This window comes from Scyliorhinus torazame, chromosome 2 (genome assembly GCF_047496885.1).
Source record: "Scyliorhinus torazame isolate Kashiwa2021f chromosome 2, sScyTor2.1, whole genome shotgun sequence".
Classification (NCBI taxonomy): Eukaryota; Metazoa; Chordata; class Chondrichthyes; order Carcharhiniformes; family Scyliorhinidae; genus Scyliorhinus; species Scyliorhinus torazame.
This window is the reverse complement of record NC_092708.1, coordinates 360,289,225-360,302,975: the sequence shown is the minus strand read 5'-3', so window position 1 is coordinate 360,302,975 and position 13,751 is coordinate 360,289,225. Positions and strand designations below refer to the sequence as shown.

The 13,751-nt window shown below is 45.9% G+C and overlaps 1 protein-coding gene across 2 annotated transcripts in view; it reads right to left on the bottom strand.

Moving 5' to 3' along the window:
* The window catches only part of rin3 (Ras and Rab interactor 3), a 161,378-nt gene extending 149,576 nt beyond the window's left edge, over positions 1–11,802 (bottom strand). The window contains exons 1-2 of one of the 2 annotated variants that reach the window (XM_072492338.1): positions 11,278–11,802; positions 10,821–11,001 (exon numbers count right to left, since the gene is read on the bottom strand). In XM_072492338.1, coding sequence (XP_072348439.1) covers positions 10,821–11,001; positions 11,278–11,327 — 231 coding nt within the window. In that variant the 5' untranslated portion in view covers positions 11,328–11,802. The remainder of the gene's footprint in view (positions 1–10,820; positions 11,002–11,277) is intronic. The other variant, XM_072492347.1, reaches the window with a different exon arrangement.
* Between the last annotated feature and the right edge of the window lie 1,949 nt (positions 11,803–13,751).

Below are 13,751 nucleotides of genomic sequence, written 5' to 3'. Positions count from 1 at the left end.
GGGTCAAATTACATATCGCAGAGAGTGACTCTACAGCAGGCAGACACATTCCAGACAAACGTGTGGCAGTGCCTTGTCCGCCAGGAGGACCAATCAGAAATCCGGTTCAACTCAGTTGTGGTGTAAATAAATGATTAAAGGTCACAGACCTGAAACATGGGCTGGAATTCTGCAGAGGCAGCAGACTGAAAGACTGTCTGCAAAACTGTTGCCAGGCTGAAAGCTGGGGTGCGGGGGGCAACACTGCATCAGGGGGTGGCAGCAGGACCCACACCACATTTGCTGGTGGCAGCCAATTAGGCTGTCCCATTACTGCTGCCCCATTAAAGACAATAGCCTGCCCCAAGAGCTGCCCACCCAATCAACGGGCTGTCAGTTCAGCAGCCACCACTCGCAATGCCCAGGGCTGGGACTGTACCCGCAGGATGAGGGTGCATTAATGGCTGGGCAACCTCTAAGTGGGGTCAGGGGTTGCCGGGGCCAGGCAGATAGGCACTGGCAAGAGGAAGAGAGGCGGGGGGTGGCGGAGGATTGCTGAGTTCCGGTGATGCTGAGGCTGGCGATGTGTCTGTGCCATGGGGATGCCTGCTGCTGCCAGGGTGCCCCTCCGAGATCCAAAGAGTGCTGAATATTTGCAGCATTTCCTGTTTTTCGTACAAATAATTGCTCGTTTTAAGTTCACAAAAACTATCGAACTTTTGAACCCATTCTATTAGCTTTCTCTTTAACCTTCTGTATTGCACTGAAAAGGGTCTTTATACCACATCTAAGCTTTCCGTGAGCTGTTGCTTAAGATATTTATTGACATAAGGAATATGCTGTAAGATATCATTGATTACCAGCAGCGCTCGATGAACATTGAAATGTATCAGACATGGAAAAATCTCTTCAGTCCCAAAAGAAACAAAAAGCACTCAGGATAAACTCACAGGTGCCACCTTCCCCCTTTTTACAATTTATTATGATTCAGTTTATCTATACTCCTTAGAGTCTTGAAAACTGATGATCTAACCCTGAACTTCTTTTTTCAGCATTAGCATTCCCAGTTTACTCAGTATCTTATTGCAGCTCAGAGGCCTATCCTCTGGTAGTGGCTCATTAGTTCCCTTTCTCTGTACCAAATTGCCCACACTGCTGGATAGTGACCAGAATGACCCCACACAGCACCCGTGTGGGGTCAATCCTGAGCTCGTCAAAAGTTCAGTATCAACATTGGTTTTACGCACTTCCGCACTTACTATACAACAGAAGAATTGTTTTTCACTGTTACCCCATGTCCGCGTTAATGGTCACAATGAGCTATCCACGAGTACCCCCAGATCCTGCCAGCCCTGCCCAACATATAGGCAGCAATATGTACACATGCATGAAGCAGGCATACTTGCCATAGAAGGAGCCGATTTGGAAATCTAGGGCGCAGTTCTCTCAAGCCCTCGCCAGTGTGTTCGATGGTGGGTAAGCGGGGCAGCACATGGAGGGATGACCAGGGATCAGTTTCATGTTGGTGTGAATTTACAGCGGGATCTTCCACTGCTGCCCGCTACTGCTCATTGTAAAACCCGCCAGAGGTCAGTGAGAACCTCGTTAATGGAATGCAGATGAAGGCCTGACTTCACGATGTTGGCACGAAAACACCCTGGAGTGAAACATGTTTGGAACAATATGGTGTGCAAATGTCGAGACTCATCTGGGGCTGTCTCCAGAGTTCAGGATGGGGGTCATTCCCCTGGAACACCACAGCAAGGGGTCTGAGGAGCATCTGCAGATGGGTCTTCCAGATGAGGTGTCGTGAAGGGAGGTCCATCTTCCAGCCTCAGAATGTTCCAGAAGATCCACCTTTCTTCTAAGGAGGGCCATCCTCTGGCCTCAGAGGGCTCCTGAAGATCTGTCTTTATTTTCAGTAGGTTCACCTTCTTTCTTCAATAGTGGGTTAGTGATGTTGGACTCCTCTTCAACATGACTCTGCGCCATCCAGGCCGGCCCCACCACTGCAGACAGCATAAAACACCTGGGAGCATAATTAATGAGTTTGGAGCTGGAAGGGTTGGCGTGCTTTCCCGCCAGCTGCCACAGCGGGAAACATTCCATATTCCCGCCCTTGCCACAGTATTTAGCCTCAAATTTGGAGAATACCAGCCCTAGTGTTCCTATGGCATAGGCTGGCATCACAGGAGCATCTTGAATGATGTGGGTTCCTACACCAATACTGGGATTTGGGGTTGGGTAGCGGTCCGGGCAGAAGAACATGTAGATGTTCCAGCCCACTGCATTGAGACGAGGACTTTTGGAATCTCTCGGCTCACGTTTCTGTCGAGCTATTGGAACTCTGTCTCTTTCACACTAGCTCCATAAGCCCATCTTTTACTTGTGGGGTTGTAGAAGGTCTAGCTAAAGCCATAAAAGTGACAGGCAACCTCTCTGTGTGAGAGACTGAGCATCCTTTCAAAGGTATTCCTCTCTTTCACATTGTTTATCGCCATCCTCATTCAGTTGCCAGGACTATTTATTAAGCGACAGGGTCATAAAGGGCAGGATTCTCCCTTCCCCCCCGTCGTGTGTTTGTCCGCTGCGCGCTGTTCATTGGCGGCGGGATTCCCTCTTCCCGCCACTTGTCAATGGGATTTCCCATTGAAGCCACCCCACACTGCCAGGAAACCCATGGGCAGGGGTGCGCTGAACGCTGGGAAAAGAGAATTCCAACAGCTGGAGAATTCCGACCCATATGTGTAGATAAAGCACACCAAAAAACACACAACTGCCTTGCGGATTTTACATGAGAGGTTAGGATGAGGCCATGTTCAGGTGAATATGAAAGATCTGATAGTAGTATTCAAAGGAGAGTGGTGATTTCTTGCTGCGCTGCTCTACTTTCTCAACCTGCACAAAATCCACTCATTTGAATGAGAATGCTAAAGCTGCCTGCTTGAGACACTCATGCCAACAAACTTCGCAACCAAGGAAAGACTAACCTCATCTGAACTAGAACAGGCAAATAGTAGATAAAGGTAAACGAGATTTAAACAGCAATCATCACGGGGGCTGAAATCGGACTAATTATTTACTTTACAACTTCAGTTGTAACTGCTTTTATCTGTATCAGACCCAGTCACTAAGTCTCACTTTTGTGTTAATTTTAAAAGAAGCATTAGGCGCAATTCCTATTCAGTGAGAATCATTGCTATTGTACATTTAACAAGAGTGAGAAAGGTTCCCTAATTAACTGCTGCACCCACCCATCACAATCCACTACATTATCTGTGGTACAAAGCAAGTGATCTGTTGGGCGGCACGGTGGCACAGTGGTTAGCACTGCTGCCTCACAGCACTAAGGACCTGAATTCAATTCCAGCCTTGGGTGACTGTCTGTGTGGAGTTTGGCTCCCCGCGTCTGTTTGGGTTTCCTCCGGGTGCTCTGGTTTCCCCCCACAGTCCAAAGATATGCAGGTTAGGCGAATTGGCCATGCAAAATTGCCCCTTAGTATTTAAAGACGTGCAAACTAGGTGGGGTTACGGGGATGGGGAGGGGGAGTGGGCCTCGGTAAGGTTCTCTGTGCAGACTCGATGGGCCGAATGCCCTCCATCTGCACTGTAGGAATTCTATATCATTATTCATCCCAAACTGGCATTTTCCGTTCTTTTGAGAATTTTACAGGTTTGTGCTATGTTCTTTGTGCAGTCACAAGGTATGTGAGTGTTGTGCTAGTGGTGGTGTTAATGAAGACAATACTTAGTTACAAGACTTCTAATGAGAAAGTAACAGCTTGCTTACTTGTAATGACATTCTTCCTCCTTGAGGCCCCACAGGTAATTAAGTATGCATCTTTGGATCATATCCAGCATTTCCCAAAATCTATTTAACCAAATATGTTTTGGAGTAACAGCTTAATTCAGTTAACAGCATAGTTTGCTGCACATTGTCTCTGCACTGCTGGGCAATGCTACATTTTTAAATTGTCACATTACACTACAAGCAGTACAAAGAAATGGGGCGAGATTCTCTGTCCCGCCAACCCCGTTTTCCTGCAGCCGGCCAATGGAGTTTGCCATTGTGACCACCCCCAACACCATTGGGAAACCGCGGGTGTGGGTGCGCTGCCGGCAAAGCGGAGCATCCCGGTTGACGGAGAATCCCGCAGATGGGCTATCATTCCTCTTTTTTTTTAAATAGATAAAATGCCAGGTTTGTTGTCAACATTGGGCCTTGAACAAATGAGGAAAAATATTCTTTTGGAAATGCACAACTCTTGAACGTATGATTTAATTACGGGCAAAAAGAAGTTTGCCACTCATTTTTAAAATTAATTTATGGGATGTTGGTGTTGCTGGCTTCAACAATTGTTGAGCTTCAACAATCTTCCTTTGTGTCACATATGACTCCAGCCAGCGGACAGTTTTCCCCTGATTCTCATTGACTCCAATTTAGTTAGGGCTCCTTGATGCCATACTCATAGAACATAGAACATTACAGCGCAGTACAGGCCCTTCGGCCCTCGATGTTGCGCCAACCTGTGAAACCACTCTAAACCCCATCTACACTATTCCCTTATCGTCCATATGTCTATCCAATGACCATTTGAATGCCCTTAGTGTTGGCGAGTCCACTATTGTTGCAGGCAGGGCTTTCCACACCCTTACTACTCTCTGAGTAAAGAACCTACCTCTGACATCTGTCCTCTAGCTATCTCCCCTCAATTTAAAGCTATGTCCCCTCGTGCTAGACATCACCATCCGAGGAAAAAGGCTCTCACTGTCCACCCTATCCAATCCTCTGATCATCTTGTATGCCTCAATTAAGTCACCTCTTAACCTTCTTCTCTCTAACGAAAACAGCCTCAAGCCCCTCAGCTTTTCCTCATAAGATCTTCCCTCCATACCAGGCAACATTCTGGTAAATCTCCTCTGCACCCTTTCCAATGTTTCCACATCCTTCCTATAATGCGGTGACCAGAATTGCACGCAATCCTCCAAATGCGGCCGCACCGGAGTTTTGTACAGCTGCAACATGACCTCATGGCTCCGAAACTCAATCCCTCTACCAATAAAAGCTAACACACCGTATGCCTTCTTAACAACCCTCTCTACCTGTGTGGCAACTTTCAGGGATCTATGTACATGAACACCAAGATCTCTCTGCTCATCCACACTGCCAAGAATCTTACCATTAGCCCAGTACTCTGTCTTCCTGTTATTCCTTCCAAAATGAATCGCCTCACACTTTTCTGCATTAAACTCCATTTGCCACCTCTCAGCCCAGTGCTGCAGGTTATCTATGACCCTCTGTAACTTGTAATATTCTTCCGCACTGTCCACAACTCCACCGACTTTAGTGTCATCTGCAAATTTACTCACCCATCCTTCTACGCCCTCCTCCAGGTCATTTATAAAAATGACAAACAGCAGTGGCCCCAAAACAGATCCTTGTGGTACACCACTAGTAACTGGACTCCAGTCTGAACATTTCCCATCAACCACCACCCTTTGTCTTCTTCCAGCTAGCCAATTTCTGATCCAAACTGCTAAATCACCCTGAATGCCATGCCTCTGTATTTTCTGCAGTAGCCGACCGTGGGGAACCTTATCAAACGCTCTACTGAAATCTATATACACCACATCAACTGCTTTACCCTCATCCACCTGTTTGGTCACCTTCTCAAAGAACTCGATAAGGTTTGTGAGGCACGAGCTACCCTTCACAAAACCGTGTTGACTATCTCTAATCAAATTATTCCTTTCCAGATGATTATACATCCTATCTCTTATAAACTTTTCCAAGACTTTGCCCACAACAGAGGTAAGGCTCACTGGTCTATAATTACCGGGGTTGTCTCTACTCCCCTTCTTGAACAAGGGGACAACATTTGCTATCCTCCAGTCTTCTGGCACTATTCCTGTAGACAAAGATGACTTAAAGATCAAAGCCAAAGGCTCAGCAATCTCCTCCCTAGCTTCCCAGAGAATCCCAGGATAAATCCCATCTGGCCCAGGGGACTTATCTATTTTCACACTTTCCAGAATTGCTAACACCTCCTCCTTATGAACCTCAAGCCCTTCTAGTCTAGTAGCCTGCATCTCAGTATTCTCCTCGACAACATTGTCTTTTTCCTGTGTGAATACTGACAAAAAATATTCATACAGCACCTCTCCTATCTCCTCGGACTCCACGCACAACTTCCCACTACTGTCCTTGACTGGCTCTACTCTTACCCTAGTCATTCGTTTATTCCTGACACATCTATAGAAAGCTTTAGGGTTATCCTTGATCCTACCTGCCAAAGACTTCTCATGTCCCCTCCTGGCTCTTCTTAACTCTCTCTTTAGGTCCTTCCTAGCTAACTTGTAACTCTCGAGCGCCCTAACTGAACCTTCATGTCTCATCTTTACATAAGCCTCCTTTTTCCTCTTGACAAGTGTTTCGACTGCTTTAGTAAACCACGGTTCCCTTGCTTGACCACTTCCTCCCTGCCTGACAGGTACATACTTATCAAGGACATGCAGTAGCTGTTCCTTGAACAAGCTCCACATTTCCATTGTGCCCATCCCCTGCAGTTTTCCTCTCCATCCGATGCATCCTAAGTCTTGCCTCATCGCATCATAACTCTTGCCCTGCGGTATATACCTATCCCTTTCCATCACGAAAGTAAACATAATCGAATTGTGGTCACTATCACCAAAGTGCTCACCTACCTCCAAATCTAACACTTGTCCTGGTTCATTACCCAGTACCAAATCCAATATGGCCTCGCCTCTCGTTGGCCTTCTACATACTGTGTCAGGAAACCCTCCTGCACACATTGGACAAAAATGGACCCATTTAAAGTACTCAAACTATAGCGTTTCCAGTCAATATTTGGAAAGTTAAAGACCCCCATAACAACTACCCTGTTGCTTTCGCTCCTATCCAGAATCATCTTTGCAATCCTTTCCTCTACATCTCTGGAACTTTTCGGAGGCCTATAGAAAACCCCTAACAGGATGACCTCTCCTTTCCTGTTTCTATCCTCAGCCCATACTACCTCAGTAGACGAGTCCTCATCAAACGTCCTTTCTGCCACTGTAATACTGTCCTTGACTAACAATGCCACCCCTCCCCCTCTTTTACCACCTTCCCTGAGCTTACTGAAATATCTAAACCCCGGCACCTGCAACAACCATTCCTGTCCCTGCTCTATCCATGTGTCCGAAATGGCCACAACATCGAAGTCCCAGGTACCAACCCATGCCGCAAGTTCACCCACCTTATTCCGGATACTCCTGGCATTGAAGAAGATACACTTTAAACCACCTTCCTGCCTGCCGGTACACTCCTGCAACTTTGAAACCTTACTCATGACTTCACTACTCTCAACCTCCTGTATACTGGAGCTACAATTGAGGTTCCCAAGCCCCTGCTGAACTAGTTTAAACCCTCCCGAAGTGCATTATCAAATTTCCCCCCAGGATATTGACCATCCCCTTTGTAGAGGTCCCACCGACCCCAGAATGAGCCCCAATTATCCAGAAATCTGAAACCCTCCCTCCTGCACCATCCCTGTAGCCACGTGTTCAACTCCTCTCTCTCCCTATTCCTCGTCTCGCTAGCACGTGGCACGGGTAACAACCCAGAGATAATAACTCTGTTTGTCCTAGATCTAAGTTTCCACCCTAGCTCCCTGAATTCCTGCCTTACATCCCTATCCTTATCGGTCCAATGTTGCCTTGATGTCGAAGGCAGTCATGCTCACCTCACCTCTGGCACTGCCAGGGGTGAGGCCTGAGGGGCCTTGGCAGGTAGGGGGGAGATGAGGGTGTGTTGCTCGGTAACGGGGTTAAGCGAGGGGTCAGAAACACGGGGAAGGCTAAAAGGAGGGGGAAGATCAGGGCTGCAGAACAAAATGGTGCACCGATCTGCGAGAAAATTCCTCTAAGTGCAGCGTCGGAGGAGAGACATTCCCCGAGGCTATACAAAAGGTCAAAGAGCCGCTGAATCATACCCCAGATTGCCTACCATAAAGGATATTAATGAAACAGATGGGCTTTCATGAAAATTGACAACAATTTCATGATCATCATTGGGATTTCTTTTGAATTCCAGGTTTTTATTGCATTTAAACCCACCATCTGCCAGGGTGAGACTTTAACCCAAGTCCCTGGATTACTCGGCAAGTGACAATACCACTAAGGTACTTCCTTCCCCCCTCATATAATCTCTTTTTACATTCTTTGCACATCCTACTTTGCTTCAAAATCTATAAATTACTTTTTGAGGAACGTTGATTGTTTTTGTTCACAAATGAAGCAGCTAACTGATCCACAGGCAAGCCCCATGTACAACAATGAGGTGAACAACCAATTTAACCTCATTTGAGGGTTCTGGTGAAGAGAGGCAATGGGCGAATAGGCTCCTTGTGCAGCTTCTTAAAAAGAAGCGTTGAGGGTCAATTTACCTTCACCTGAACAGGCGGAAGAGGTTTTAATGCCTCTCCTAAATGACAGTACCTCTGAAAGTGCAACATTCCCCCAGTGGCTCACCTTCATGCCGGCCTTGGGTATGTGTCTGGGGCAATTGGACCCGAACCCATGATCCAGTGATTCAGAGGCTAGACGTCTGCGACTGAATCCAGCTGGCATGTGCATCACAGGAAGGGAGATGATTTAAAAATAGCAGTCAATCAGAATCCTTTCATGATAATATTTGCTTGCGGGACTCTCTGGCAGCCTGTGAGAAGGCAGAACCTTGCCTTCTCATCCTTTCCCCTCGCCTGAGGTGTGGTAATCCTCAGGTTAAACCACCAACAGTCAGCTCTCCCCCTCAAAGGGGAAAGCAGCCTATGGTCATCTGTGACTATGGCAACTTTACCTTTATTTCTCCAACTGTAGACCACCCATGTTAAAGTGGATAGTGGCTCAGTGGGAAGTCACATACCCACAATTTATTGACCAGGCTCTGTAGTTTTGATTGTTTCTAAGATAACGTGTTAAAATTTATTTTGGCGATAGACGAGAATGTCTTTCCCCTCAGTTATGCAAATGACAGGTCAAGCACAGGAGTTCATGATGCAGACAGTAAATGCTGTGTCAACCACAAAGGACCTCAACGGAAGCATGAAAGAAATCGAACAACTTAAGAGAAGAGCACATAGGTGCGTCCAGCCCTTGCACTAAAGCAGCAAACCCTGGGGATGTATGCATGCATTGGAAAGTGGTAGTTTGAAAAAGCTACAGCTGTACAGGCACTAAACGTTTCAACACAAATGCAACGCTTCAGTGAAAACAACATGTTTATACAAATTATACCATATATCGTGTCAAAGAATAATAAATGTTGGAGAGAAAACAAGTTTCCTGGGTCAGATCACCTGTTCTTATGCTTAAAGACAAAAATAAAAATAATAATTATAGGGTACAGTTGGCAGACTCTCACAATGTGAACACACTGATCAATCTGCTGCCAGTATATCTCGGAGGGAGAGTTTAGGAGATAGCTGGAGACTGGAGGATTGTACTGAGCTTGTATGTATTGCCATCTTGCAATATTCTATGATTTGTACAATATATTGCATGGACGAGTTAACACACATGGTGATTATGTTCTTGCATGTTATGTTCATATTGCGAATACAGTGCCATATAGGCAGATATGCTTAGTTACTCATTGTGCTCCATCAGAGAGCAAAGAGAACATACTCACTCTCTATCCCTAGGTGAAAAGCCATTCTTGGAGTAATCCTTACCACTGGTACACACTTTTAGAAAAAGGTAGATGAGGAATCACAGGGTGAGACACCAAACACTGGTTGGGAAAAGGGTAGGGAGCGGAATGCATCTCCTAAATTGTACAGATATATAGACCACTGTGGACCCAAAATGGACGTGGTGACGTGGATTGCCCATGCTAAATTGCCCCTGAGTGCCCAAAGGTTAGGTGGGGTTCGGGGGATGGGGTAGGGGAGTGGGCCTGGGTGGTGTGCTCTTTCGGAGAGTCGGTGCCGACGCGATGGACCGAATGGCCTCTTCCTGAATTGTAGGGATTCTATGATTCTAGGACCTTTTATATAATTCACAGCTCACTAGCTGGCAATGCAGCTACCCACTAGTGCTACTTATTCGAGGAAGGGAGCACTAAAACAAGTGTACATCCAACACGGAAAGGTTAACTGCATACACACATACACACACACACGCGAGGGGCAAAAACATCAAAAAAGCACGCAAACTACCCCCGTCCTAACCAGAGCTCCATTTTAATGTACATAAGACCAGTTTGGACCAACAGTACCAGTCATTGCCCAGGTTTGACTGTTTTTTCCAACTGTGTATGCAATGTTGTACAGTTCAGTCACTTTTACTGTTATGCAGTCTACAATTTATTCATTGTGGAGAAAAGAGAATGGAACTTGTTGAAAAGACAAGTTGTTGACTCCTGAGATTGTCGCTATGGGCACCTGGGCTGTACAAGAGCAATGGATGGTAGCCTTTCCTGCCACTCGCAGACCTCAATGCGGCTATTCAGAGAATAATCTGAAATGATAAATTAACATCCTAATCGGGTGGGGTGTCGCAACATTTTAAAATCATTTGGACAGCAGAGTCTAGGCCCACTGGACTACCTAATCTGAATCAAATCTACAGAGGTCTGATTTCCAACATTAAGGAGTTAATAAAACCTCTGAAGGAAAACCTTGGCTGCTGAAACCTGAACAGTTTCTTTTTGTATCTTCTATGCAGATCGAAGGAAGAATAAATGATTTATTTTAGGAGCAGAGCTCGCCAGAGCATTGCAACCCTGTGCACCTCTGCTAATAGCAGACTTGTCCAGAAATAACTTCTTAGCACGGACTTACCCCTGGTGGCTCGCTGTGGAGTATTTCTGTGACTTTTTCCTCCCTGCTGTTGAGCTGAAGCCACACTGGACAAGTTCTTATGAGTTTATCCAGGATGCTGATGCCTGGAAGTGGTAATGGCAACGAAGGAACAGGAGCTGGGAGAGGCGGCCCGCATTCATCGTTCACACCTAGCAGGGGGCTGAATGGACACAGAATATAAGTTTGCTGCATTTTCTGGAAGACACCGTTTATGTGGCTATAGGATTAGCCACATCAGCACACCAACACAGTGTTGGCAATGAGATAATTTGACACAACAGCACGAGTGAAGTCAGACTTTGCAAAGTTGAAGTTGCAGTTTCATGCAAGAATATGCGAAATGCATTAGGAGAAAGCTCCTGGGATAGTAAGAAGCTTTATTTTTTTTCCCAAAAGACGTAGCAATGATTGGTCTGTTATATGTTAAACTACATACCCTGGCATGTCTCCAGTTTCCACTTCTTGTCCAGATGCTCTCTCCATCATCGCTTCCCTCGATCAGCTCTGCTGTGCAGCCCCATTTAAGAAGCACACTGACTTAAGCACTCCAGTTTCCAAACTACACAAGGGCTCCACATTTCATGAAAAGAATAGCGCACTTTGCTCCTCTGCCAGAAAGATGGCGTGCGGTGGGCTATGTTGCCTTTAAAACGGTAATAGAGACAGAAGCACAGGAAGGCGTGCGCTGTGGCTTCTCTTTCTTTGACTTCCTGTGTTCTGTGAACAAACGGGGGATCTCAGGAAGAGGCAGCTCTAAGTGGTCAAGCTTTCGGTATTACTAACCCAAGCTTGCTTGGCTCAGGATGTTTCACAAAAAGTGGGAGGAGCACTGACTTCATCTGGCAACATTTGGAACTAAATCTGCTTTCAGTCTGGCACCCAAAAAAAAGCACTCCAAGTATAAAATTAAGCAAATGTGTTATACCTTGCAGATGTGGCCACATTGCTGAGACTATTCTGGTGCCATGACACACTCTGAGAAAGTCTTTAAGGGTGAGTAAGCCTTCCTCTCCCCCTTCCCCACCCACGCCCACCCAAACACAATCTTTTTCCTAAATAAGACCAGACCGTTTCCTTACTTCCAGCATGCACCAATTAAACCTGGGCTGGGGAGGTCTGTAAAGTTTTTGAAACTGTTTAATTGGATTCAGCGAATTGGCAAAGAAAGGGAGCTGCATCAGCAAATTTCAGAAGAGGCAAAGCAAACACAGTTTGCACGATTAGACAGAAGGCTTTCAAAACACGCAACAAGACAAAACGATTGGCTGTAAAAAAAAAGAAGAAAAATGCACTGAGCAGAAAGCAGGTGATGGACGGTAGCAATCTGAGATTTTCTTCAAAAAAAATGTTTCCGATCTCATGGCATGATATGTGATGGAATCTGGTATCCCTTACATAAACAGCTTGAGGCAACATCTGTTTCCAGGGGTAGCTGAATTCTTTAAATGCTGCAATAGGAATCTCTGACTTCACTCCCTTCCTTATTTTTAAACATTAGCAACTCAGAGGAAAACAAACGAATCCATTCAAAGTTTCCTCTCTCCAAAGAGTTGATCACCGCACAGCCTTATCACTGTGCATTTTTCAATCATTAAACGAATGCCCACTGACATAGAGTACAGCACAGGAGGAGGCTCTTCGGCCCATCGTGGCCACCAAGCACCCATCTATTCTAATCCCATTTTGATGTATTTTTATTCACTGTATGCAATGTTAAAATTAATATTCAAAGAGCATATTTTGCCACAGACCTCGAATTGATTTTTGACAGCAACTGCAAATTTACGGAGCATGAAATACCCTTGCTTCTGCCTATGAATAAAATTAGTATTGATCGCGAACGAGAAATCACTGGCGATAAAATTAATGCTTTTAGCACAAAGCTAGGATCATTGTGACTCCAACCCACATTTTTGTCTCTGATTTTCAATCGCTCTTTAACTGATCCCTCTCTCCCTCTCTCGCCCTGTGTCATTTGCATGGTTGGAGAATGAAGAATGTGTCAGGAAAGGCGGGATTAGATTTTCAATTTGCTGTCTGGACATTCATGTGGGGTTACAGTTCGAGACGACTGTGGAACCCACCTGGGGTCAATGGAAATAAAAACCGGGCAGTTTGCAGAGCATCGAGCCAGTTTTACATTCACAGGGCAGTACGAAAATGTGCCTTGAGGAAATTCCTGCTGGTAATCTGGATAAATAACCTATCATAGAGTCATAGTCATAGAGCTTCACATAGAGCAGAGAAAGAGACCCTTCATCGCGCCTGCGCTGACCATCAGGCACCGATCTATCCTTTTTAAAAATAAATTTAGAGTACCTCATACATTTTTTCCAATTAAGGGGCAATTTAGCGTGGCCAATCCACCTAACCTGCACATCTTTTGGGTTGTGGGGGCGAAACCCACAGAAACACGGGGAGAATGTGCAAACTCCACACAGGCAGTGACCCAGAGCCGGGATTGAACCTGAGGCCTCGGCCCCATGAGGCAGCTGTGCTAACCACTGCGCCGCCGTGCTGCCCTGGCACCGATCTATCCCAAGCCCACTTTCCTGTACTTGGTCCGTAGCCAAGTGCTCATCTAAATACTTCTTAAACATTGTGAGTGTTCTTGCCTCCACCACCCTTTCAAACAGTGAGTTCCCGATTCCAACCACCCTTTAGTGAAAAAGGTTTTCCTCAAATCCCCTCTAAATTTCCTGCCCCTTATGTTAAATTTATGCTCCCTAATTATTGACCCCTCTACTAAGGGGACAGGTTCCTTCCAACCTACACTATCTACGCCCTTCATAATTTTATACACCTCATTCAGGTCCCCCTCAGCCTTCTCTGCTCTAAGGAAAACAAGCCCAGCCTTGCTAGCCTCTCTACCTAACCAAAACGCTCCATCCCAGGCAACTTCCTGGTGAA